The sequence below is a fragment of the Siphateles boraxobius genome, unplaced genomic scaffold (assembly GCF_051911475.1).
Source record: "Siphateles boraxobius isolate OS27281-9 unplaced genomic scaffold, OSU_SipBor_1 65, whole genome shotgun sequence".
NCBI classification, from domain to species: Eukaryota; Metazoa; Chordata; class Actinopteri; order Cypriniformes; family Leuciscidae; genus Siphateles; species Siphateles boraxobius.
Genome location: NW_027509192.1, coordinates 10,340,146 through 10,365,887, shown reverse-complemented (window position 1 = coordinate 10,365,887; position 25,742 = coordinate 10,340,146). Strand labels below are relative to the sequence as shown.

The window sequence follows — 25,742 nt, the reverse complement described above, 5'->3', positions numbered from 1 at the left end:
GTGGCGTTCTCTGATTCCTCAGCTTGTGGTTAGGTTTATGGATGGTTTGATGTTCCTGAAGAAGCCCTGATCTCTGCTTTTATGTCAAACACACCGAGGAAGCAGAATGAATTGGGTGCGCTTGATAATCTGTTATTCTTGTTCCTCAGGTGTGGAGTACCAGGAAGTGGAAGTGCACCTGCTGCGTGAGAAGACCGGCTTTGGCTTCAGGATCCTGGGTGGAGACGAGGCGGTGCAGGCTGTGAGTCCGGAGGCCCGTGACAAGGCTCGTATGGGGCAGGATAAACAGATACTGGCTCATATCTGTACAGCTCCACGAGCAGCAGACGGAAACACACCTGACAAACTCATTTCCTTCAGCTACTTATATTACATTAGCAGTATCGTGTTTTTTTGGTGCATATACCATAACAATATGATGGTATATGACTATAGTCATTATTATAGTTTTGAAATTTTTACATTAATTATTAGAGCTGGGCTATATAATTATTAACATTACAATTCGAAAGTTTATGGTCAGTATGATTTTTAAAAATTGTTTGTTGAAATTAGTCTCTTATGCTCATCATGGCTGCATTTATTTAATCAAAAATACAATAAAACAGTAATATTTTGAAATAATATTACAATTCAAAATAACTGTTTTCTATTTTAATATATTTTTAAAATGTAATATATCCCTTTGATTCAAAGCTGCACTTTCAGAATCATTGCTTATTATTATCAATGTTGAAAACAGTTGAGCTGCTTAATTTTTTTGTGCAAACCGTGATAATTTTTTCAGGATTCTTGGATGAATGGAAAGTTCAAAAGAACAGCATTTATTTGAACTCAAATCTTTTGTAACATTATAAATGTCTTACTCTTATGACTTATGATGCATCTGTAATGATGTCAATAATCTCATAAGTTTGTGTCCAGCAAGCTTCAAAAGAAAATTTTTTTTTTTTTAAAGCTAAGTTGCTTAGTTAAAAAATACATTTATTACGTATAAATATAAAAAATGTAATGTGTATATAAAATTGTGGGGATGAATTTCCAGCAAAATTAGATTTTGAGATTTACAATAATATACTACAATAATACTAATTACTCATAAGGAGATATTTTCACTATAATGCCCAGCTTTAATTGTTTTGTTTTTGATTTCTATTTTGATCTTGGATTTTCCATAAATAGTTTTAATTTTAATTTAATTTTCAGTGTTTTCATCCATTTCATTCCATCAAAAATTGTTCCATCTGCCTGTGACGAGAGACACAGCACTGTGATTGGTTGTTTTACATGTCAATCAGACTTCTTGTTGTTTTGACAGAATGCGTTGCTAGTCTGAAGCCAGGCCTGAGAAATATTTGAAAATGTGTACAATTTCAGAAAATTATTCTATCAGAATTTTTGGTAGAATTTTAGTGCTTTGTTTTACTCTGTAACACTGCATTTTTTAGTTAACAAAATTGTTGTTTATTATGAGAAAGGAAATTAGCTGTAGTTATAATTAGCAATAACGCTAACCTTGTTCAGTACCAAGGAATATATCAAATATTATTAGCATCTGATAGCATTTAAAGCAACTGTATATAAGGTGTGCTGCTTCATTTTATATTATAATGAGACTATGAATGTCAGTTCATATTAATGTGATGACTGATTCTTCTCCACAGATTGTGATCGGAGCAATCATAGAGAACAGCCCCGCGGAGCGCGATGGCAGACTGCGTCCAGGAGATGAGCTGGTCTCGGTTGACAGGATGCCCGTGGCGGGGAGACCACACCGCTACGTCATCGACCTCATGCACGCGGCTGCACGAAACGGACAGGTCACCTTGACCGTCAGGAGGAGGGTTCTGCTGCAGCAGGGTGAGCAAAACTCTCCAGTGACACAAAAACAACTATTATATCCTGAAATCCAGTCTGGAACTACACTGTCAGGGTTTACAAAACAACAAATTCCTCAATATGGGTATTTAGGATAAATTACATGGTACAAGAAAAATACAGTTTCTTTAATAACCCTATTAAGTCTACTGTATCCTATTTGATATGCAAATTTCTAAAGCCTCAAAATTATCAACACGATTAAAATTTTGCTTGAAACCCTATTGTACACAATCTGCTGCTACGTGCCTTCTGTCGTCTAATTGATAGTTTATACTTTTCAGTATCAAATTCAGAGTCAAATTAAAAAAATGTAAATGCAAGCATGAAATATGGAACATCAGGCTTTTGGGGAACGTTTATTTGTTCATCTCTCAATTTTCATGGCATTATATATTCTGCCCCCACAATGAATTGACCTTTGATCATAAAACTAAGCAATTGAATGTCATATTAATAAGATATATTATTGCGAGATATAGAGTGGCAACTGACATTTATATGCACTTTATGTAAGTATTCTCTTATGCTGTTATAAAAATCTCATTGATTTACATTTCAAGCTATCAGAATTTCATCTTACTTTCAGCCCATATAAATATCAGCATCTGCACCAAATTGCATAGTTTTGCTCTGTTAGTTTTTTCCACCTTTAAGTATGATCTCACTATATCATATTATATGAGCCATAAAAGCCTGATGTATCAAATATACTTAACAAAAAACAAATATACAAGACATTTTTAATTTATATATATATATATTATTATTATTATATATATTATATATATATTGTTGAAAGGTTCAATCAAGCTGTTCCATTTAAATAAATGCAGTTTTTCTGAATATTTTTCATACGTCAGGCATTACACTGTTAATGGTTAATTACATTATCAAGAATTAAAAGCGTTATTTCTGTGTAATAGCTTGAGTCACATTGCTGTGGTTTGTGTTTGCATTGGCTGAGATTGTGTGTGCTGCCACCTGCAGGCCAGCCATGCGAGGAGAACGGTGCAGCGGCCAATCAAAGCAGTTCTCCCCACGGTCATGCAGTGTGTCCGGTCAACTTACCCCCCACCACAGATGTAGTTATACACCGCAAGGAAAGCGAAGGCTTTGGTTTTGTCATCATCAGCTCCCTCAACCGTCCAGAGACCACAAACACAATAAGTAAGTCCCCTCTTCACACAGCTGTTACCCTGATGCTCTGGTGAACACTATTGCATTCTTTTACACATGGTAATGTTTTAAAGTGATAATGTATTGAAAGCCTGGGATCAGGCCCTATAACATAGAAGATAGAGTCCACAAGGTTTAATCATAAAAAAAGTAATTGCCTTTCAAAGGAAGGAAGCTGGTGCGTCTTATCCACATTTGGGTGAATTTCAAAAAACATGTTAAAAAAAAATGTGTTAGGCTCCTATGCCATCCCAAAATAATTTAAAAAAGAAAGGAAAATTCTTTTTCTTTTTTTGCATATAGCAAATTAAGCCTTTTTTTAAGAACTATTAAGATTACTATTGAGAATATTTATAATAGTATTTTCTATTTATAATTTTATAGAAATTATAAATATAAAATAAATGTATAATACTAATATCATTAAATATTTTAAATTATATTAATATTAAATATTTATTATTGTTATTATTATAGCAAATGAAGCCTATATTAGTACCATTAAGATTACTATTGAGAATATTATTATAGTAATTTTTATAAATGATCAATTAATAAATATTTATAATATTATATAACGACATTGTGATGACAATTCAGTTACAATGTTAAAAAACATTAATGCTACTAAAATAGACTTAATTATTTTTTATGGAAAATATTATTTCTTACTTTTTATATATTTTTTATATTGCAGGGAAATATGAGTTTCTTATTAAAGTTTTTGAAATATGACCAAAATATTTTACATGCAGTTTTCATCAAATTCACCATTCATATGTTTTTGTAGCTGTGCCACATAAGATCGGCCGCATCATCGAGGGCAGTCCGGCCGATCGCTGTGGGAAGCTGAAAGTTGGTGATCGTATCATGGCTGTCAACTGTCAGTCTATTATCAACATGCCTCACGCTGACATTGTCAAGCTGATCAAAGACGCTGGACTCACTGTCACCTTGCACATCATCCCAGAGGAAGGTATGATCAGAGTATGTTACAATAAAGAAAGATGTCTGTCTTCTTCCTTTCAAAACACAATCATTTTGTGCCCTAGACGTAAACGGTGCTCATTCGGCCCCTACATCGGAGAAGCAGAGTCCCATGGTGGCCCAGAAGCACAGTCCTCAGACTCAGTCCAGCCCAGCAGCCCAGCAGAGCCCGAGCGTGGCTCACCCCAGCCCACCAGCGCCCCACCCCAGCCCGGCCACCACACAACCCAGCCCTCTGCTGATGGAGCCGGGCCCTGGAGCTCCCCACAGCAGCCCACCAGTGACTCAAAGCAGTCTCCCTGTGAGTCAGCCCGGCCTGGAGGCCATGCCGTCGGGCTCAGTGGGGACTCAGGCTGCTCCTGTTGTGGATCCAGGCATCCCGGGGGTTCAACCTACCTCAATCGGATCAGTGCCGGTGCCACCACAGCTGTACCTTCATGACACCAGGTACTGTTTGCCCGAATATAAAATTGTCATGTCTAATATATAACATTAAAGCTTGAACAGAAAAGAAAACATGAACAGAAAAGGTTGTCTATTTATCTATCTGCTTATCTCTCTATCTATCTACCTGTCATCTATCTATTTATTGTTCCATCTATCTATCGTTCTGTCTTTCTTTCGTTCTATCAATCATTCTATCAATCGTTCTATTGTTACAACCTTCCATCCATCCATCTATCTATCTATCTATCTATCTATCTATCTATCTATCTATCTATCTATCTATCTATCTATCTGTGTCTATTCAACCATCCATCCATCTATCTATCTATCTATCTATCTATCTATCTATCTATCTATCTATCTATCTATCTATCTATCTATCTATCTATCTATCTATCTATCTATCTATCTATCTATCTATCTATCTATCTATCTGTGTCTATTCAACCAACCATCCATCCATTTATCAATCTGACTGACTGTTTTTATATTTTAATGTTTTTTTGCCTTGACATTATTTTTCATCACAGTTAAGCACATTTATATGCATAAAGAAAATGAAGACTGTACTAATTATACCATTTTATACCGAGATTTTTTTTCCATTAGAACATTTTCATCATTTCCCCCAAAATTTGCATTACTGTAATTCATCCGGATGTTATGTAATTATCAGTTCTAAATGGAAATTCTCATGTATTACAATAAAAATTACATTGATTTTTAAAAATTTAAATAGTTACAATTTAGTTTACAATTTAAATAGCATTTAATGTGTTTTTCATTAGGGTAATGAGCTTTTTTTGGACAAATTGTACTTAATTTTCAGATTTCAATGCAAGAAATTTTCACTGGTACAAAATCAGGTTCCATTGTTTGCAAAATATAAAACCTAAATGAATAGTGTTTTTTTATTTTTGTAAAATGAAAATACAAAAAAATATATTAATAAATGATAATATATATAATTTCATATTCTACTTTTGACTTTTGGGGTGAAATGAGTCAGGCATGTTCTTGATATGCTTCATGAGATTGACCCATCTAAATCTCTTCATTTTTATTCTTGTTTTTGTTTGTTTTTCTCCCCATGTGTCCAAGGTTTCCCTCAGGTAGTCTTCGGGCTCAACCCAACTGCCTTGGGCAATCTCACATAACTCTTCAAGCGTCTGCTGTCTTTCACTCGCACCAGCCCGAGTAACATCACTTAACACTTCAAGATAAATTATTTACCTCTTCAATAATACATGCTTTTCCTCTCAAGCAGGGTTTTTTTTTCCCAGGGTTGGCTCAAGACTTCTCTGATTTATGCATAATGAAAGATGGGAACTGAGACTTGATAAAGAGGACCCATGAGCAAAAAACTGGTCACATAGTCCGAGAGAATAAAAGGGTCATCTCTAGGCGTAAAATATATTCACAATATGTTGTTTTTATTGTACATAAGACGTTATAGTATTCAAAGCAACATTCTACGAGAGTTTAGATGGTTTGAACTTGAATTCTGTGGGGAAACGTGTAATGAATTGTGGGACAAGATTGCTTCATTTGATCTTGTTGGTTACTGCAGGTCGGAAGTAAAAGCCAGGCAGGATGTTAAACCCGATATCTGCCAAGCTGCATACACAGACTACAGACAGCCCCCGGTGGACTACAGACATCCTCCTGTAGCAGACTACAGACAGCCGCCCACCATGGAGTACAGACACCCTCCTGCTCTGATAGACTACAGACAACACTCCATCGCCGATTACAGACCACAGGTGAAACTGCTCGTGTTATCACAGAAAAATAATACTTGATATCCAGAGGATGGAGCAATAACAGTACGGTGCAGATGGAAAATCTCCATTTAAAGCACCATGTTTTATCTCTTCTTTTGTTTTGTTTTTTTAGATGTAGAGCATTTGTATTTGTTAAAATTTGTAAAATTTTATATATGTGTATATATACACTGTTGTTCAAAAGTTTTTGATCGCTAAGATTTTTTATGTTTTTAAAAGAAGTCTCTTCTGCTCACCAAGGCTGCATTAATTTGATTAAAAAAAATTATAATAATATTGTGAAACATTATGACAATTTAAAATAACTGTTTTCTATTTTAATATATTTTCAAATGTAATTTATTCCTGTGATCAAAGCTGAATTTTCAGCATCATTACTCCAGTCTTAGTGTCACATGATCCTTCAGAAATCATTCTATGATGATTTTGATGCTCAAAAAAACATTCATTGTTATTATCAATGTTGAAAACAGTTTTTTTGATTAATAGAAAGTTCTAAAGAACAGCATTTATTTGAAATAGAATCTTTTGTAACATTATAAATGTGTTTAATGTAACTTTTGATCAATTTAATTAATCCTTGATGAATAAAAGTATTGATTTATTTTATACCCCCCCCCCCCAAAAAAAAATTCTTACTGACCCCAAACTTATGAACAGTAGTACTTAATGTTACAAAAGCTTTCTATTGCAGATCAATGCTGTTCTTTTGAACTTTCTATTCATAAAATAATCCTTAAATTAAAATGTAAATGTTTTAACATTGATAATAATTATAAATGTTTATTGAGCATCAAATCATCATATCAGAATGATTTCTGAAGGATCATGTGACACTGAAGACTGGAGTAATGATGCTGAAAATTCAGCTTTGATATCACAGGAATAAATTACACTTTACTATATATTCACATAGAAAACAACTGTTTAATATTTGTATAATAGTTTTAATAATATTTCACAATATTACAGTTTTTTTTCATATTTTTAATCAAATGAATGCAGCCTTGGTGAGCAAAAGAGACTGAAAACATTAAAAAGCTTACCGATCAAAAACTTTTGAACGGCAGTTTGTAAATATAAACACAGTATATGTTTACAAATATTTAAATGTATTTTTTATCTCATATAATGATTTTTTGGTCATTGTAGTAATAAGTAAATAAATATGAATTCATATTAAATTGGATAAAAGCTAAATAAAAGTCAAATGTGGGGGTTGTCTTGAAAAGCAGCGTGCCACACTTAGACTTTTTCTATTTTTCTAGGACTATGACTATTTCACTGTGGAACTGGAGAAAAGTGTGAAGGGATTTGGCTTTAGTATCCGCGGGGGACGGGAATATAAAATGGACCTGTTTGTGCTGAGACTGGCTGAGGACGGACCTGCGATCCGCAACGGCAGAATGAGGGTGAGAAAACTCTTCAGACACGTGCATTCTGAGATTGCCAGTTCAAACTGTTAGATGGAAAAGGCTTTCGATAATTGCACTTTTACAAATGAGAGTCTCACTCTCAAACTGTTAAGATCTATTTTGAACGTTTCACCCTGTGTAAACGAAAACGCATTTATTTATTTAAAATTATATTTGGCTTGCAGCATATACTGCCATTCAAAAGTTTAGGTTTTTTTGTTTAAAGAAATTAATACTTTTATTCATCAAGGATGCATGAAATTACGGACCCCGTAAAGGGACATGGTGGTGGAAAAACAAATATGAGATGGGAGGAAAAATAACAAGTCATTGCTTTTGCGTTTTCTTGCAAAAGTTTTTGCGAGGGAATGCAAAGTTTATTTGGTGAACGCAAAACATTTGCGAGAGAATGCAGAAGCAATGACAATTTAATTTTTTTAAAAAAAATTCTGTTCTTTTGAATTTCCTATTCAGCAAAGAAAAAACGTTTCCACAAAAATATAACGCATATTAAGCAGCACATCAGTTTTAAACATTGATAATAATAAGAAATGTTTCTTGAGCAGCAAATGATGAGTAATGATGCTGAAAATGAATGAATTACATTTTCAAATTCAAACAGTTATTTTTAATTGTAATATTATTTCACAATATTACTCTTTTTACTGTATTTTTGATCAAATAAATGCAGCTTTGGTGAGCTGAACAGACTGAGAGACAAAAAAAATTTGTACAGACCCCAAACTTTTGAATGGTAGTGTATTTGCACTTATTACACAACTCTCTAGAATACTTGATTCTGATTGGTCAATTATCATACAATAAACACCTTCAGGGTGATACAAGATCCTGACTCAAAATATCCCCTCCTGATTTTCCTCATGTCCGCAGGTTGGAGATCAGATTATTGAAATTAACGGTGAGAGTACGAGAGACATGAGTCACGCTCGTGCCATCGAGCTCATCAAGGCCGGTGGTCGTCGAGTGCGTCTGCTGTTGAAGAGGGGCACGGGGCAGGTGCCGGAATATGGTGAGTATCGCATACACACAGCCAAAAGAAAAGCTTGGATAGCTATGAGCAACTTTTCAGATGGACATAGAATTGATAATCATGATTTAAAACTATAAACCTGCTGATTTTGGCCAAAATAATAGCGCGAATGCTCATAAATGCACTTATTGGAGTGCAACGGAGAACAATCGCTCAAGCGCTACACTGTGATCTTGATGGTTTGCTTTAGCTGAAAGCTTTCTGTTAAAAGCTTAAAAGCCTTTGATGACTCACTATATCAATTAAACCTTCAGTGAACTTTCATTTAGTGATGTAACGTCTGGTAGCCTGTAACCAGTGTTGTCTTAACTCCTCTCTTCTATAAGCTGCTGTTTTTCTAACTCTTCTGTGCAATGCAATAGTTCAGTCTTTTACTTCCTGTCTTATAGGAATGGTATCTACCAACCTTTCCATGTGCATGAAAAGCGACACTCTAGCCTCACCCTATTTCTTCATAATGGGGCACTCTAAAGACACGGTTCGTGGCAACCTGCATGTCTTTCTGCCTACGTTTCTTCTATAACTGTCGATTTTCTCTCTGCTTCTGTTCTGTTTCTGTTTGCATTGGCACGCTAGCATACGCTGCATGTCTGGTATTTTTGAACTGGACTGTGATTGGTCGCAAAGTGTGTTTGTGTGTAGTTTTGTGTCACTGTGAATCTGTGCGTATGACAGTGTTGGGGAAGCTACTTTGAAACTGATGGAAGCATTAAAGTAGTTAAATTACAATCAAGCTTCCCCTTAGTAACAAAAAGTATCTAAAAACATTGAAGTTATTCAAGGGGCAATATTTTAAAATATATGACAATAATATTATTTATAACCAGAGAAGTATTTATTGAATTATTTCTAAATTACCCAAAAATTCGATATAATTACGGGGATAAAAAATATGGGGGTGGAATTTAGCAAAGCGATATATATATATATATACTTTTTTAAATTCTGTTTATAATTAAGTTATTATAATTAAATTTATAATTAAATAAATTTTCAGGAATTATAACTATATATATATATATATATATATATATATATATATATATATATATATATATATATTCAGATTTACATAGATATTGATCATTTGCATTTATATATTTAGAATTAAAACTATATATTCAGATTTGCTTTTATATTTGCAGGATTTTTAGACTTAGAACTACAAATACACGATTTACATTTATATGTATATCTATATATTTATACTAGGCATATGTATTCAGATTTATAAGTAAATATTTGGATTTACATGTACATTTTTATTTGCATTTATATATATATCAGCGTTATAACTATATATTCATATTTGCATTTATATTTAATTAACTTCCATTATGATCTATAAATATAAATTCAGATTTTATAGAATTATTTCCTGTTTGGCCCTTCATAATTCGTATGTTTGTATGTTTTTATTTATTTATATAAATGTTTAGAATAAAAATGATGTATATATACATATGTACTAAGTTGAAAATACAGTAATGAATGCTGTATTTCATAAAATATTTGACTATGCAAAAGATATAAAAGGCCACACAGACTCATGAATCATTTTTAGAAGTAGTTAATTTACATAAACGACTTATATAAATCAAACTTACCAATGTTACGGATGAGGGATAGTCTCACTGTGTTATGTTAAATGTAATGCTAATGCTGTTATGCTGGAAATGCTACTAAAAAGTTTTAGTCCATTGCTCCCCAACGCTTCTGTTGTGTCCATTGGCAGTAACCTTGATGATCAGTCTGGTGTATCGGGTGATTCACGGGTTCTTTATGTTTCCTGGTAGACAGTGCCGCCTCCCGGAGTGCTGTCTCTCCAGCCGCCCCTGCCTTGTCGGAAGTAGTCTCACCCCGTTAGCGTGACATTGCCCCTCGCCGTCACCTGTCATCTCATCCAGCCTCAAACCCTGGACTTTCAGTGGCATTCTGTGACAGTCTGGACCAATCACAGCACCCCTCATGGTCAGTTTTTGTGGGGCTTCGCCTGCGGAACAAAGGGTGGCAGGTCCACCTGTAAGAGCTGTGATTTGAACAGCCTATAAAACAGAGAAGATGGATCATAAAAGTCGAAATATTAAGAACAGATGGAGACACATCGACCTCAAATGGATTGTCGCATCCAACTTGCTTTTCATATAGTCGCTGATCCAAGACTTTTTCTGAACGATCCAGATGAACGGCAGCCAAAGACGCGTGGCTCGCCCTCTCCAGAGCGGAAGCTTCTCGCAGGGGAACGAGCCGAACTTTCAACACCTCGTTCTTCCGTTCTGTGGACCCGAGCTCTCTCTATTTGTTTATCTTGTAGAGGTTGTTTATTTTTTGTATCATTTCAAGATGTTGAGAACGAGCCCCTAGCGATACTGGGGGTCAAATATCGCAAATATATGTGTAGCATGAAAAGAGATTCCCGAAGAAACACACAAACTTCAGAGTTGAGAACTTCAACGTTTTAGTATTGAGTTTCATCATATGTCTGACGGGGAAAAAAAACGTCACCATAGACGTTGTAAAACACTGACAGTAAATATAAAAGGAGGCCGCCATGATGGAGATACAAGGTAAAGTATCACGCCGACCCATTCGGGCTGAATTATGGGAGGTAAATGCATATCAATCGCCAAATCTGCCGCATGGACGTATCCCTTTAGAAGCCAAGACAATGTGTTACTACATAAGTATGGTTTAGTCTATCGATGAACCCACCCAGACAAGCGTTCGGTTACATCGCGAACTGAACCGAAGAAGGACCGCAGATGTTTCTGAAGCCTCAGTGTGTCATTCCGGCCTCGTTGGGCCTGTACTGTGTGCCACCACTGTGGATTTGGGGTGCCATCTTACACCTCACAAGCTTCATTCCCATGTCTCCGATGGCTCCGTTAGTTCATGGGAGCTAATTAGCAGAGCTAATTAAAAAAAGAGGGAGTTTTTCAGGGCAGTTTGGTCTGAGACCAAGACACATGTAGTCTTTTACCGTGTCTTAACCAAGTGCGACAAAACAATAATTTGCCTATTCGCTCCAAATGCGAAAACAACACATTTAGTAAGAATGTATTAGATGTGTAATAAACAGCAATGTGGATTTTTGGACCATTAACATGTAACAACTATAAGTGGGGCTTTGTACCCGTAAATGTGGATTTTAGACCAATAAGAGGTAATTATGGGTGGGGCTACATTCATGTCAATGTGAATTTTAGACCAATGAGATATTCTTATGGAGGGGGCTATATATATATATGTAAATGTGGATTTTGGACCAATAAGATGTAATTATGTGCGGGGCTACCTAGCATTTTTTCCATTTACTTTCTTAATGCACATTCCTGGTTTGAGATTTTGGTACCTTATCGGTTATTGGCCGATTTTGATATTTGGCATTTCATTTTGCCTGTTATTCCTTTTACGTTTTGACGTTTAGATTTCTCTTGCTGTCATCTAACACTCACTCAAAGTTAATCTTGAAAATATAAATAATTTAATAACACTATTAAACGTTATCTTTAGCAAACCTCACAATGAATATTATTTTTTCATACTGTATATTATAATACTGTATATTATAATGTTGTGATACCTAAATTCACTTGTAGCATTTAAAATGATTGATTTTTATTTTTTAGTGTTTTATTTTTTTATTCATTTAAACAAAATGGTATGGAATTTCAATATCGGCCATTTATCGGTTATCGCACATAACGTGAACTTTAAATAAAGTCACTTTTGGTTTATCGTTTGACACTCACACCTGGTTAAGACACGGTTTAGGTTCAGCTGGGAGGCGAGGAAAAGGATGTTTTTATATGATATGGGCATGATCAGGGTCTCTCTAGCATGAATGGGTGGGACCCAGTTGTATGGGGCAGAGTGCCTTACTGGCAGGAAAAAGAGCAGTATGAAATATGCATTTTACATCAAAAATAGAAACATCTTAAGAGCTGATCTTTTGTTTTCACCTTTGATTTCAGGGTGACAAACTTTGCCAATTTTTTCTGATCTCGTGGAAATATTTTGTTAGTGAAAATGTATAAAGATCAAAAATTCTGATCTGGCACATGTGGACAGCGTTATGAGAAAATAAGGAGATACTATATCAAGATTTTGTGTTTGTTGCGGCAAACACAGTTTTATCCAAACCTCTGTCATTCTGACCTTTTCAATAGAGGGAGGAGACTGTGTGTTAATGCGTTTCATACGGTGATAGTGATCAACAGAAACATTTACAGTGATTGAATCTCAGTATGGAGGGAGGTTTCGATGCCATGCAGTGTTTCACCTCTTTTTTGTATTCATTTAATTGTGAAATTGTCTTATGCTGCTCAGCACCTGTCATTCTGATCGCAGGCTGATAACTGTGCCAATTCAATTGTTTTTGAGGTATGTGGAATGTATTTCCGGATTTTCAAGCAGTTTCTTGAACTACGGAATATCCTGAAACTGCATCCAGAGATGTATTGAAAATGTTGCATATCAATTTAAGCTTATCACATTCCCACTTCTCAACACTGCAAAAAAAAGAAAAAAAAATTGTCTTGTTTTCCTGTAACATTTTCTAAACATCCTTAAAACAAGTTTAAGGAATAGTTCACCTAAAAATTTAAATTATCCCATGATTTACTATAAAGCCATCCTAGCTGTATATAACTTTCTTCTTTCAGCCGAACACAATCTGAGTTATATTAAAAAATATCCTGGCTCTTCCAAGCTTTATAATGGGAGTGAATAGTAACTGAGATTTTGAAGCCCAAAAAAGTGCATCCATCCATCATAAAAGTGAATAAAGGCCTTCTGAAGAGAAGCGTTTTTTTTTATTAAAAAAAAAATCTATATTTAAAACTTAATAAACTATAATCACTGGCTTCTGGCAACGGCTGTGCGCGAGTCTAATTCCTTTGGAAGAGTGACCTCTGACCTGAAAAGTTAACGTTTTTCTTACAAAAACCCATATGTACACCATTTATAGATTACTCAAACCAATTTAATGGAAATTTGTCATACTTTTGAAATGTGTAAATTAAAAAAACTACAGATTAAGTGCATCTTGAATCAAGTTTATTTTTGTTTTAAGTACAAACCTCACTAAATTTGGTTACATTTATGCTTATAATAAGAAAAAAAACCGACTTGCTAATGGTGTAAGAAAAATAAGCTTATTTCAAGATATATAATATCAAGTAGATTAATCTTGTTTTAAGGATGCTTCAATGTTTTTGATGGAAAACAGGAGGAAAATAATGAATTTTTTGTTTGTTTTTTGCAGTGGAAACAAGATAGTGTATATTAGTAATGTGTGCCACAATAAAATGCTCCCTGTTCATATCTCCCTAATGATTTTTGTAGCTAGCACATCATATTTGTAGTCTCCATTGATTGCATCATCGGGTGCAGTGTGTTAGAATAAACTGCTGTTTACATGGAGAGACAGACTGCGAGAAACGGTGAAGGAAAAGGTAGATGCATTTATTGCACAGCTCATAGCTTTTACTGTTTGAAGCTGTATCCTGCCTGCTGTGAAAATAAGACAAAGAAAAAAAAAAACATTTTATATTACGGAAGAAAATATTGAATCTGTGAAAGATGGCACGTACCGGGGCCCATTCAGATCAATATTACTGTCTAGTGTTAGATGTGTATTTACCTTGTACAGCTGTAATCCTATAAATATGGTTTAATGTATTATTGATAGTTTCAAAGACTAAGTGATCAAATATTTTTATGAAATGCAACAGTACGGATATAATAAATTTTGCTAAAATCTTGTTTACCTGTATGATATTCTGATATACTGTTAAATAAACTCTGACAAGGTCTAAAGTTCTTTGTAGTTCTGATTATACTCATGTCTGATTGTGTGAGCAGTTATTCATCGTGCTGAAAAATAATTAAACACACTTGACACTTGAATATTTATGTATGTATGTGAATATGTGTATGTGAGTGTGTGTGTGTGTGTGTGTGTGTGTGTGTGTGTGTGTGTGTGTGTGTGTGTGTGTGTGTGTGTGTGTGTGTGTGTGTGTGTGTGTGTGTGTGTGTGTGTGTGTGTGTGTGTGTGTGTGTGTGTGTGTGTGTGTGTGTGTGTGTGTGTGTGTGTGTGTGTGTGTGTTTATATTTTTGTGTGTGCGCAGTGCAGTAACTGATTGCATGTAATCTGGATTACGTTACTATAGTATGTTTTAAAATGATCATAATCAAATTACAGTTACTTTTTTATGAATTACATATTCACACAATGACAGTAAATTATTCATAATTTATTGATTCTCCCGAATTCTTCCTTTACTCGTAAATTTAAAAAAAAATCATTGTTTAGAAGGGCTATGTAAAACAATTTGTGACGCTTTACATTTGGAGACAAAAGCACCTCTCATTTACACGATGAGTTGAATAAATATGCAAGTTACTAATCACTGCTGATATATAGCTGTGAAACAGTGTCTTCATCATATCAGACCTTCACTAATTATTGATATGTACAGAAGTCTGGACAAACATATTTCAAACCTGGAAAACTTTGAATGTGTAATGCCATTGCCTTTTAATATTGATTTGTTCATGTAATGCGAGGATTCCCAAACCTTTTTTGCCAGACACTTGGAGACCCCTGAGATTTTAAGTTAATTTTTCAATAATTGAAAAACACATGTGCATGTTCACAGCTCTCTGATGTCAGATAATGGTCACATTGACATGCAGGTAAACAAATAAAATATTAATATTTTTAGTTCAATCATTGTATTTGTTTAATCATAATTATTTATCTTCTATTTTCAAATGATTTATTCATTTTTATGATTTAATTAATGATAGCTTTTCACCAGCTCACAAGTCCCCTGCAGTTCTCTCATTAACCCCAGTTTGAGAAACCCTGGCATATGTAACTCTAAACTCTTTCCCCAACATTGACGGAAATTTCCTGCTCCTGTTTTCACTAGGGTTTCACTTATTAGGGAGCGCTATTAGACATCTTCTGAAAAAGACATGAAGAAGAGGCAGAAACAAGCGATAGTATATGTATGCATATGTAAAATAATGCAATTGATCATCATTTTTATGTTAATAAAAACAGAATGAATTAAATTAGAATAATTTTGTGTTGTTTTGTTTGTTTAAAAGCAGAGGGTCTGTTCTTGCTTTTGATATATTGCATGTTCAGATATTCATACATCAAAATATTCTGGGGGCCATGAAACTTTTGTGAAAATGATCAAAAATACTGGCGGTGACTGGTAACTTTTTTCAAAAACGCTTACAGGGAAAGGGTTAATGCATTTCAAGTTGTTGATGACAAAGAATGGAAAATATTTTTTATATATCAATATGATACACAATAATCCCATTCAAGTGATAGACGAGTTAGGTGAGAAGTAATTAAAAATTAGTCCGAATGCGTAATCTGGATTATGTTACTGACTACTATACTGACCACTATTTTTGTCATGTAATTTGCCATCTGTAACTGAATACAATTTGCAAATAATCTGCCCGAGTGTGTGTGCGTGTGTGTGTGTGTGTGCGTGCGTGCGTGCGCGCGCGTGTGTGTGTGTGTGTGTGTGTGTGTGTGTGTGTGTGTGTGTGTGTGTGTGTGAATATAGATTTTTACATGAGAGACTACAGTATTTTGTAAAGTGTATTTTTCATAAATGTCACGTTGGGTCACGTTTTACACATGGTTTTACAGTAATAAAAAAAAAATGTATTGTGAAATAACCGTGTATTGCTCTCCAGACCACAAGGTGGCACACACAACATTCATTATGTTAAAACCAGTAAAGGAAGAATTTAAAAAGAATATTTCTTGGCTGGTTTGGTACAAATGAATCCTAAACTACATAATGTCCGAAAAGCCCCGACACCTTCCACTCTGGATGGTGAAATCTGACGTTAAATGCAGTAAAGATAAAGAAAGGGAAAAGAAGAAATCACATAAAACCTCAAAACGAAGAGCGAAGAAGCGACGGAGGTAGAAACACCTTTAAGAACTATCACTTATTAATAATAATGTGAACGGACGTTTTTTGACAAATTGTTTTCGCACAACGATGTCTTTCTCAGTGTCGTCACGTACTGGATGAACGAGAGGGAGCTCGTGGAAACTGCCCTCAGCATTTTGAAGGATGATAAGGTAAAAGGATTTTGACTGTCATAAATGAATTATCTATGGCACATGACACAGACCTATTATTATTTCTCGTATGAATCATAGTCATGTGCTAGAGATGCAATGCAGGCCCCGGAGGAAGTGATCATTCCAGAGACAGATGAAGACACGTCTGACTCCGATGTACAGGACAGGACATATGTTTCAAACATTGCCGAGCAAGAGACTGTGCCATATGGACACTGCATGGAAGAAAGTACCGTTACAAAACCAGACTGCCATTTAAAATCTTCTGATGCTTCAGGAACTTCAGAGAAGCCTGGCGTGGATGATGAGGCTCTTGAGCTTGTTCGAGAGATTTTTTTCAAATAATTTAAGCCTTAAGTCACACAAAAGTTTTCTTTACAGATCATTTATCCAAATATTTTAAGAGATAATCATTTACTCACCCTCATGTCTGGCTTGCTTTTTTATGTGGGACTTAGATCATTTGAAGAATGTGCCGGTTGCTCTAAAAAAGAAAGTCATTTGGGTTTGGAATGAAAGCGAGTAAATTACTTTTTTAAATTATTATCTTTTCACAAAATTTTCTTTTTTTTTATTGCAATCTTTGTGATCTGCTGGTAACAAGGTTGATGCTTGAACAAAGGTCATTTCTAAACCAGTTTCTCTGGAAATTGTCATTTGCACACTTGCACTTTCTTGGGTCCTTTGGGTAAGAAAGCAAATTAGAATGTTTAATTACATGCAAGAATAAATTGCATATTTATTCATTTGAATAAAAACCCAACTAACCCCAGGCATTACATCCTTCAAGAGGCGCCTAATGTAAGTTTCCGAGGACAAACTAAGAAGTCAAGATTTTATTTTGCTGCTCAGGAGACAAGAACAGACGGTGGTGACACTCAAAAACAGATATCACAGGTGTGCAGGTGCATAATAAAGTGTTTTTATTTGGACTCTCAGAAGACACGCTGAAGAATAGGGAAGAAAACATCCCAATCCTGGGGAATGTCAATGTTAAAATTCATAAATTAAGCAAAATACATTGACAGGATGGCTGTTATACACGACTGTAATTTGCCTCCAGACTACAAATTCTTTTCTGATTTAATCATTACAGCAAGGAGCCTAATTGATCTAGAAAAGGCTTTGGCTCAAGAATCTGCATCAACAGTGTGATCTATAATCATGCAAATATAATGTGGGAAATGATTTAGTACATCAGAAAGAATGTTCAATATGCTTTAAATGAATTATTTCTCACTACAATATCAAACACAATCTCTTAAAATGCATATGAATATAAAATAATCCTTCCTGAGGTGGAGATCTCGGCTCGGGCTGGGGACAATCATTACAAACATCCCAGCCAGATGCTAATACTGTCGTGAATGGGTCGTGTCTGAAATGTTCCTGATGCTTCTTCAGTTCATATTTTAAGATTGTATTAAAAGCACTTTGCCTAAGACTAAATTGTCTGATAGTCAGATCTGCACTTTTTAAAAGAGTATTTCATGCAATCGAAGACGATCAAATTAAAATTTAAATGCCTGCATTTAGAAATATTTTAATAAAATTAAGATGTTTTCATGAGTGCAATAACATTATTAAGCTTTTATGCAAGAATCTTTTTCTACCACAAACGCACTTTAAAAAAAGCTGTCCACTAATTTAAGGCGAGACACTACAGGTGAATAGGGTAATTTTTTTAACTGGCAGATATCAACATGCGACTTTCCCAGTTGATTACCTACATTAAGATGAGAAAAAAATGTATTACAAGTTTTCTGTAATTTAATGTTTGAATATGCAAATTAGGCATGATCTAAATAAATATGCACTAATTTGCATATATTTTAAAAAACGAAATCTGAGGTGAAGCCAGATTCAAAATTATTTTTTCATTGTGTTCACATATTAGATGGGAAAATGGATAGGATAGATGGATATCTACTTTTGTTATCCTGTAAATCAGAATATACTGTCAATAGCCTTAAGAAATTAATTTTCGCCATGTTTTTTGGAATAAAATGTTATATAAATCAGGCTAGGAATAATATATTTACAAATCACTCTGTAAATGTCTTCATAATATAACTAGGTACAAGACTGGAAAGTTTGGTGTATATAGGTGCTACTGAAGTGAGATTTCGGACTTGGAGTATGAGAAAAAAGTCATTTTGAGAAAACAGGGCTTTAAAGATTTATATTGTAAAATGAGATTGCGCATTCAGAGTTAAATCCCCCCTTTTACTTTCAGGATTGGTTGCTGATAAAAAGGAAATGGCCATATTTGGATCCGACGGCATTGTACAGGAGAGAGAGATCTTTCTAACGGTGTGTGTGATGACCAGGTGCAGGCAGCGATCGCGGAGCAGCGGGATGATTTAAAACGCCAACTTTTGTTGAATTTATGAGAAATCTACAGACGCAAACAGACAAAGTAGTAAAATAAAAACCTAAATGTGTATTTCTGACTTTTTCCACCACAAGTGTCAAAATTGACCAGTGGAAGAAAAAAAAACGATGTTTTTACCTGCCGTGTCTCGCCTAATTTAAATTCATTGATTTTTGCACCAATCAAAATTTTCTGGGGATTTATGAATTCATACCTGTGTAATGTTTATTGTGTCTGTGCAGTTGGCTCTTTACAGTAACACAAATGACAGTCAACCTCAATATCATGTATGAACTGAATCCTTGTGTTTCAGATTGAACAGTGACTGAATTGATCTTTAAATGTGTCAAGTAGAAGAGCCCAGCTAGTGTTCGGTGTTCTCAGAAAGAAGTGGCGTCAGGCTGTTCATGTGGCCATCAAAAACACTCATCTAAAACAAAAGACAACAAGAGTCAATGCTCAGTTCCAAAACATTAAAAGAAATGATACATAAAAAACCCCAGCTTCTACTTACAGTCTTTGGTTTGTAAACGCCTAGTTTAAAACGACAGCAGACCACGTCTACGCAGAAGCCAACCAGACCATGTAACATGCCTGCAGAAACAAATCACAATCATGGATTCATTTCAAATGAGATATTTTTGATTAGCAGATATCTTTCCATTTACCTGTTGTTGAGAAAATGCCTCCTATGATGCCACAGAGTCGCACGAGGAACTGCCACAGTGGCATGTGCTGCTCTGTCACCTTTACCATCAGAGAGCTGATGTCATACTTCATAAAGATCCCAGAAACCCCATGACTCCCCGCTGCGTGGTTTATCACTCGCTCCTAAATGAAAGAGAGTCCAAATGTGGCATCAGTGATCATCCTTTGCAATCATGCATAGACTATGCACTTTTTAAATTTCAACTTTGTAAAATGTAGCAAATTGTGTCAGTTTGATTTGCAACTTTAATTAAAACAACAGATGATTATGAATATATATTTCGAAATTTTGAAGCCGTCTGTACCCGTTCAGTGACTGAATACTGGTGCGTGTCCGCTGACAACTTGTACGTCTGCAGTTTTGTGGGCACAATGGTAATAAAGTACTGGAACATCTGATTATCTAGCAAAAAAACAAAACCAGGTAATCAGAAATTTTACTTTCGCTGAAATTGTCAATCTGATCATATAATTTAAGGAAAAATACATACATATATATATATATATGCAGATAATATAATTTGAATACAAATTTAAATTGAATTAGAAAAATGCAAAAATATATATTTTAAATAAAATATTTTGTCAATATGTATATACACACACACTTTTTTCCCCCTGAAATTTTTTATAAATGTTAAAATCACTTACGATCTGCGGACACTTTTTCTGTGCCATCTAGTGGATTTAATATGCCTGGTATTACCTCTCCAAAAGACAGATGGTCTATCCGATGGGAGAAGTTGTATGCTGAAAAATAAAACAGTCCTCCTTATTAGCGAACTGACCTTTTGGACATAAATCTTAATAAAATTTGAATAAATCTTTTCCTTTTTTTAGTGGAACAGATGTTGCCTTCTAGTCTGGATGCAAAAGCACTGGATACGTTTTGCATAGAATGAGCCATTGAGAAAATATCTGCAGCACCAAAACCCACTTCCAGAACATGCATATGAACAAACTAAGTTAAGGTCTGAAGAAGCTCTTCAGCTTACTCTCATGGCTGACCAGGGCCGCTAGATGAGCATGACCTCGAGGGTGTGGGATGGCCCTGAAATGAACATGAAATAAGAAAACATACAGTTCAGTCTCATTCAAAGGTGTGCATCATCTGACTACATCAACGATCGAACTGGCATGCATTTGAACAAAGTAAGTTTGCAGTACTTTTACTGGAGTCAAAATGTGATTGGATGCAAAAACAGAATGAAACGAAACATACTTGCCAACAGTGATGTGGAAATTTCCTGCTACTTTATTAACATAGAGGTGCCCATGAATCCGGCAGGAATTTAGAGGCTGTGTGGGGTCATCTTCCCTACACGGTCAAAAAAAAAAAAAAAATCACATACTCCTTACTTAGTCACTATGAAATCAAAATGGACAATTCTTATTTTTTATGGAACATAGCAGTATTTATTATAAATGATTTATCCGTGCACATTTTATTATTCATGTACCTTCTTTATTTAAAATAACTTCCCCTCCCTCTTGCAGTGTCATCTCTTTTCTCTGATGATGCGTTTACTGGTGAGAGGGCGGGACAACCTGTCCCCCTCACATAAGAGTGACCAATAGCAAACCACAACCATCCAATCAATTCCTGATGAACAAAATCAAACCCCGGCCCACATTTTTTCTTGTTGGAGAAGCCGTTTCACCCGGATTTATATGTCACAATTGGAAATAAAAGACTATCAAAACTTCCGTTTCATGCCGACTTTACGTTTGACATGTGGTGTAATACGTTCTCGTACAGGTGTCATGTGTTCTGACCTGGGTGGAAGAGCAGTGGGGGCACCTTTCATGACATTCTTGAACAGAACATCCTGGAGTGAATGTTCCTCACGCAGACGGTCCTGAATGAGCAAAAGTGTTCTGAAGGACACAAAAAGGATTTTCTTTCTATAATTCCATCTTTATATTGACAATTATATGACATTACAATTGTGTCCTAATGTCACAGGTGACAGGAACCACTTTGGAGGTTGAAAATGTAATCGGTATAAACAAATGAAAAGAAATGTACCTGTGCCAGATTCTCTGCTGAGGAGAAAGGTCAAAAACAACCTGCAAAAGAGTCATAAACATGTTATGGCACCACTATAAAATATACTAGGATATAAGTAACATTCAGATACTCACGGGTTCATACTGCAGGCCGTCAGATGCCACCATCGTCTCAGCAAGATCCAACACATCTGCACCAACAACTGAAACAAAAAATTCTAAAGATTATTGACAAATTTATGTTGCAAGTCATACAACACATGACTATAGAAAGATTTACTTACATTGGCACCTCATGGCAACTGTGATATCAATATTAATTCGTAGTTTGCTGCAAGATGAAATAAAATTTTAGTGTTTTTAATGCACATCTATATTATATGCAGATACAAAATAACAATTTACAATTTAAAGTCACCTAGTAAAATCTTTATCCACTTCATACTCGTACTTCATCCATGTGTCCCTATACACAAAGAACTCAAAGAAGGCCAAGAGTGCCATCGCCGTGAAGGCCAACACAGACACTGAGGAAGAAAAAACACAATTTAATTTGATTTATGTTTCAATTCAGTATCACAGCAGTAATATTTGAGAACAGTCAGGAAGGAAAAGGCATCTAGCTATCTATTCATTCATCTAATACACCAGGGTTCCCTTTCGAGAGGTCTCTCCTATTGCGTAAGTAGCTTACGCTATGGAAAAACTCCTTTTCTCGAGAATATTGAAGTCTTTATGTAAAACGCATTGCAGCTGCACAGCAGACACCAATGAGCGAAGGAGCTCGGTCATTGGCTGTGCTGTGGCAACTTGCTCGAACCAATGACGGGGCGATTCTGAATGCGCGACCAATGAGTGCGCCTCGCGCCCGCGCGCGCGTCAGAGCCCGCTAAGATGGGCGTGGCCATGAGCTATATATTGGGCGCCCCGTCATGAGAGTTCTTTAGATTTAATCTCCTTCAGCGAACACCTTCTTCGCTGGATCCTCCGGATTATTGAAAGCCTTCGCCGCCGTGGAAAAGCATACCAGCGGGATTGCTACGAGGACGTCGGCATCTTCAGCCGTCTCGAACGCCATCCTACTGAGCCATCCGGCGCGCTGCACGCAAGTATTTTACATCTGTTCGCCCCGCGACATTTGTAAAAGAGCAATTTTACGAGGCGTTGTTTCAAATGCCTTCCTGCGCGTCGTGCAGAGACCCTCTGCCAGACGGGGATCGTCACATCATCTGTGCTCGCTGCCTGGGCCGGGACCACGCAGAAGCTGCTTTGACCAAGGGCAGCATTCCCGTCACAGGGAATGTGACGACCTGGGTCTCTCCGCACTGCGGGCTCGCTTCGCCGCTTTCGCCACAAGCGAGCCCATCGCCGCCACCCCTCTGTTTGTGCCGCGCATTAAGAAAAAGCACCGCTCACAGAGGCTTCCTGAACCTGAGCTCAGTGACGTCACGCCGAGCCAGTCTCCGCGTGCTTCACCGCCGCTCTTGTCTTCCCCACTGCTGGTTCAGTTCACTCAGCCGGACCCACACCCCTCTAGCAGAGCGCTGGGCCTTGTGACTTTCGGCGCGTCCGAGGACGACAGGGGAGTAGATGACACCTTGTCTATCGACGCCGCATCGGACGACTGGCCGGGCTCCGCTTTCGACCCCGCCCCATCAACGCTAACTAACACGAGTGGGGGCTCCACCATGGATACAGAGATTGTCCGCATCCTCTCGAAGGCCGTGGAGGACCTCGGGCTCGATTGGTCTTCTCCCGAAGAACCAACCCAAAGCCGACTGGATGAGTGGTTTCTGCAGGGGCGCCAGCAGGCCCCTCGGCAAAGGCCTTCTCCTTTCTTCCCGGAAGTTCATGACGAACTCACCAAGTCATGGAAAGCCCCCCACTCTGCCCGCTTAAAGCCTTCTTTTTCTTCTTCGCTCTCCTCTGTGGACGGCGCGAAGGAAAGAGGCTACGAGGGAACGCCGCCCCTCGAGGAGGCCGTGGCCAATCATCTCTGCCCGCCCTCCACCACCGGATGGAAAGCCAAGGCTTCCCACCCCTCGAAGCCCTGCCGCACTACTTCGGCTCTCGCTGGTCGCGCCTACGCCGCCGCCGGCCAAGCTGCGTCTCAGCGCGACTGACATAGCCCTGCGAGCCACGAAGGCCACCGCCCAGTCTATTGGCCGCGCCATGGCTAATTTGACTGTTCTCGATCGCGCCATTTGTGGCTGACTCTGACGGAGATGAAGGACGCGGATAAGGCCCCGTTTCTCGACGCGCCTATCTCCGCCAGCGGGCTGTTTGGACCGGCGAACGCTTCACTGAGGCCCAGAACGCTTCACAAGCTATGCGCCATTTCCTGCCTAAACGCTCCAGCTCATCGCAGAGCAGACAGAGGCCGCCACAGCCGCAGCGGGCTAGAGCAGCCCCCACCGCCTCTCAGCCCACGCCTCAGACTGCACTCGACACCGCTCGCGCTCCCACAACCGCAAGCCGCCTCAGCTCAGGCTGCACGCCCCATGAATGTAGATCACGTGCCTACGGTCATGTACGCACCACTAGACACAAGCACTGTTCACACAGTTATGAATTCATCCCCAGTAAAAGCGGGATACATTGATACATGACTGAGCTCCTTCGCTCATTGCTGTCTGCTGTGCAGCTGCAATGCGTTTTACATGAAGACTTCAATATTCTCGAGAAAAGGAGTTTTCCCTTAGCGTAAGCTACTTACGCAATACTCGTTCCCTCCTCTCAGGGAACCGAGGTTACGTTAGTAACCGAGTCGTTATGGTACTTAACAAAAACTGAAACAATAAAAAATAACATTTTCTTTACTTAAAATAAACATTAAACTTAAATAAACTTATTTTATTTCAGCTATTTGACAATTAAACATTTCTCATTTTCATTTAGTTTAACTTGATGTACTAAAATAAATAAAACTAAAATAAAAAGTGATTAAAACTATATATACAACTTTCAAAACAAGTTAAGAACTCATTCAAAATATTTATCTTATTCAAAATAAAAACTAACAGCATTTCAATTGTACCAACTATACTATACTACTACTTATACAAACAATTAAATAACACTAATACACACACACACACACGTGTATTTATGTAACTTAGTCTCTTAAATCAACCAGCATTTTGACAAATGAAATCTCAGCTCATCTCACCAGTTCCTCCACTGGCTGTTGTCTCCACATAACTTTCAGGAACCTTGGGAAAAGCATCCAACTCCTTCACAAAGTTCAGGGCCTTCTTTTTGTTCAGCCTCCTCATCGTCACAGCAGTTAACGTTAGCTGTAATCTTCCTCATGAATTTAGACTGCAATTCATCAATTTTGCACATCAAGAATTGCACATTTATGAGCAGTAATTACAATAACTTTCGATGTTATAACCATACAATGCTAAATATGCGAAACGTTTAAACACATATAAGAAGTGAATTAATTTCAACAATTTGTATGTGAAGGCTCGTTTATCTCAGTTGTCTATGGTTACTGTTAGCCACTGCTAGCCGTGCACTTGTCTGGCTTGCCATTTTTAATTAGTTCGTTCTCTACTTACCTTGAAATGCTATTTCAACTGCCTCATTGTTTTTTTTAAATACAGTGTTTCACTAAATAATCTTTTACATTGAGTGTTTAGTGAAATAACGGACAGACACGTAAAGGACTCGGAAGAGAGAGACGCTGATGTGCTGAAGTCGCGAGCATCCGGTCCGGTGAATTATGGGAAATGTAGTAATTTTACTGTAATAAAAAAATACGTGGAAAAGT

The 25,742-nt window shown here is 36.8% G+C and overlaps 3 protein-coding genes across 10 annotated transcripts in view; 2 read left to right on the top strand and 1 right to left on the bottom strand.

Moving 5' to 3' along the window:
* The window catches only part of magi2b (membrane associated guanylate kinase, WW and PDZ domain containing 2b), a 95,702-nt gene extending 81,138 nt beyond the window's left edge, over positions 1-14,564 (top strand). For 3 of the 8 annotated variants that reach the window (XM_077210919.1, XM_077210913.1, XM_077210920.1), the window contains 11 exons: positions 150-265; positions 1,665-1,860; positions 2,869-3,048; positions 3,848-4,033; positions 4,110-4,491; positions 5,593-5,688; positions 6,062-6,254; positions 7,544-7,687; positions 8,582-8,720; positions 9,131-9,219; positions 10,538-14,564. In XM_077210919.1, the coding sequence (XP_077067034.1) occupies positions 150-265; positions 1,665-1,860; positions 2,869-3,048; positions 3,848-4,033; positions 4,110-4,491; positions 5,593-5,688; positions 6,062-6,254; positions 7,544-7,687; positions 8,582-8,720; positions 9,131-9,219; positions 10,538-10,594 (1,778 nt within the window). In that variant the 3' untranslated portion in view covers positions 10,595-14,564. The remainder of the gene's footprint in view (positions 1-149; positions 266-1,664; positions 1,861-2,868; positions 3,049-3,847; positions 4,034-4,109; positions 4,492-5,592; positions 5,689-6,061; positions 6,255-7,543; positions 7,688-8,581; positions 8,721-9,130; positions 9,220-10,537) is intronic. The other 5 variants (XM_077210914.1, XM_077210916.1, XM_077210917.1 and 2 more) reach the window with 5 other exon arrangements.
* A 1,932-nt stretch (positions 14,565-16,496) lies between these two features.
* On the top strand, positions 16,497-18,321 carry LOC143720948 (uncharacterized). The gene is made up of 3 exons (XM_077210934.1): positions 16,497-16,707; positions 16,800-16,869; positions 16,951-18,321. Exons 1-3 carry the CDS (start codon positions 16,580-16,582, stop codon positions 17,215-17,217), a joined length of 465 nt encoding a protein of 154 aa, XP_077067049.1. The 5' UTR covers positions 16,497-16,579; the 3' UTR covers positions 17,218-18,321.
* On the bottom strand, positions 17,773-25,696 carry ergic2 (ERGIC and golgi 2). Its single transcript, XM_077210926.1, has 14 exons — positions 25,531-25,696; positions 25,134-25,285; positions 22,383-22,491; positions 22,249-22,295; positions 22,100-22,167; positions 21,984-22,024; positions 21,731-21,832; positions 21,177-21,272; positions 20,950-21,005; positions 20,606-20,704; positions 20,260-20,357; positions 19,915-20,077; positions 19,761-19,840; positions 17,773-19,676 (listed from the first exon to the last, which is right to left on the bottom strand). The coding sequence occupies exons 2-14, from the start codon at positions 25,237-25,239 to the stop codon at positions 19,611-19,613; spliced, it is 1,131 nt and encodes a 376-aa protein (XP_077067041.1). The 5' UTR covers positions 25,240-25,285; positions 25,531-25,696; the 3' UTR covers positions 17,773-19,610.
* Positions 25,697-25,742: the final 46 nt, after the last annotated feature.

What these genes read in the sequence shown, in the direction of transcription:
- ergic2 (XM_077210926.1), bottom strand. Translation starts at nt 25,239, where the DNA reads ATGAGGAGGCTGAACAAAAAGAAGGCCCTGAACTTTGTGAAGGAGTTG. An exon ending in AGAAAAAGTGTCCGCAGATC is followed by an intron (nt 20,358 to 20,605) that starts GTAAGTGATTTT and finishes TTTTTTTGCTAG; the next exon opens with ATAATCAGATGTTCCAGTAC. An exon ending in AGTATTCAGTCACTGAACGG is followed by an intron (nt 20,078 to 20,259) that starts GTACAGACGGCT and finishes TCTTTCATTTAG; the next exon opens with GAGCGAGTGATAAACCACGC.
- LOC143720948 (XM_077210934.1), top strand. Translation starts at nt 16,580, where the DNA reads ATGTCCGAAAAGCCCCGACACCTTCCACTCTGGATGGTGAAATCTGAC. An exon ending in AGAGCGAAGAAGCGACGGAG is followed by an intron (nt 16,708 to 16,799) that starts GTAGAAACACCT and finishes TGTCTTTCTCAG; the next exon opens with TGTCGTCACGTACTGGATGA. An exon ending in GCATTTTGAAGGATGATAAG is followed by an intron (nt 16,870 to 16,950) that starts GTAAAAGGATTT and finishes TATGAATCATAG; the next exon opens with TCATGTGCTAGAGATGCAAT.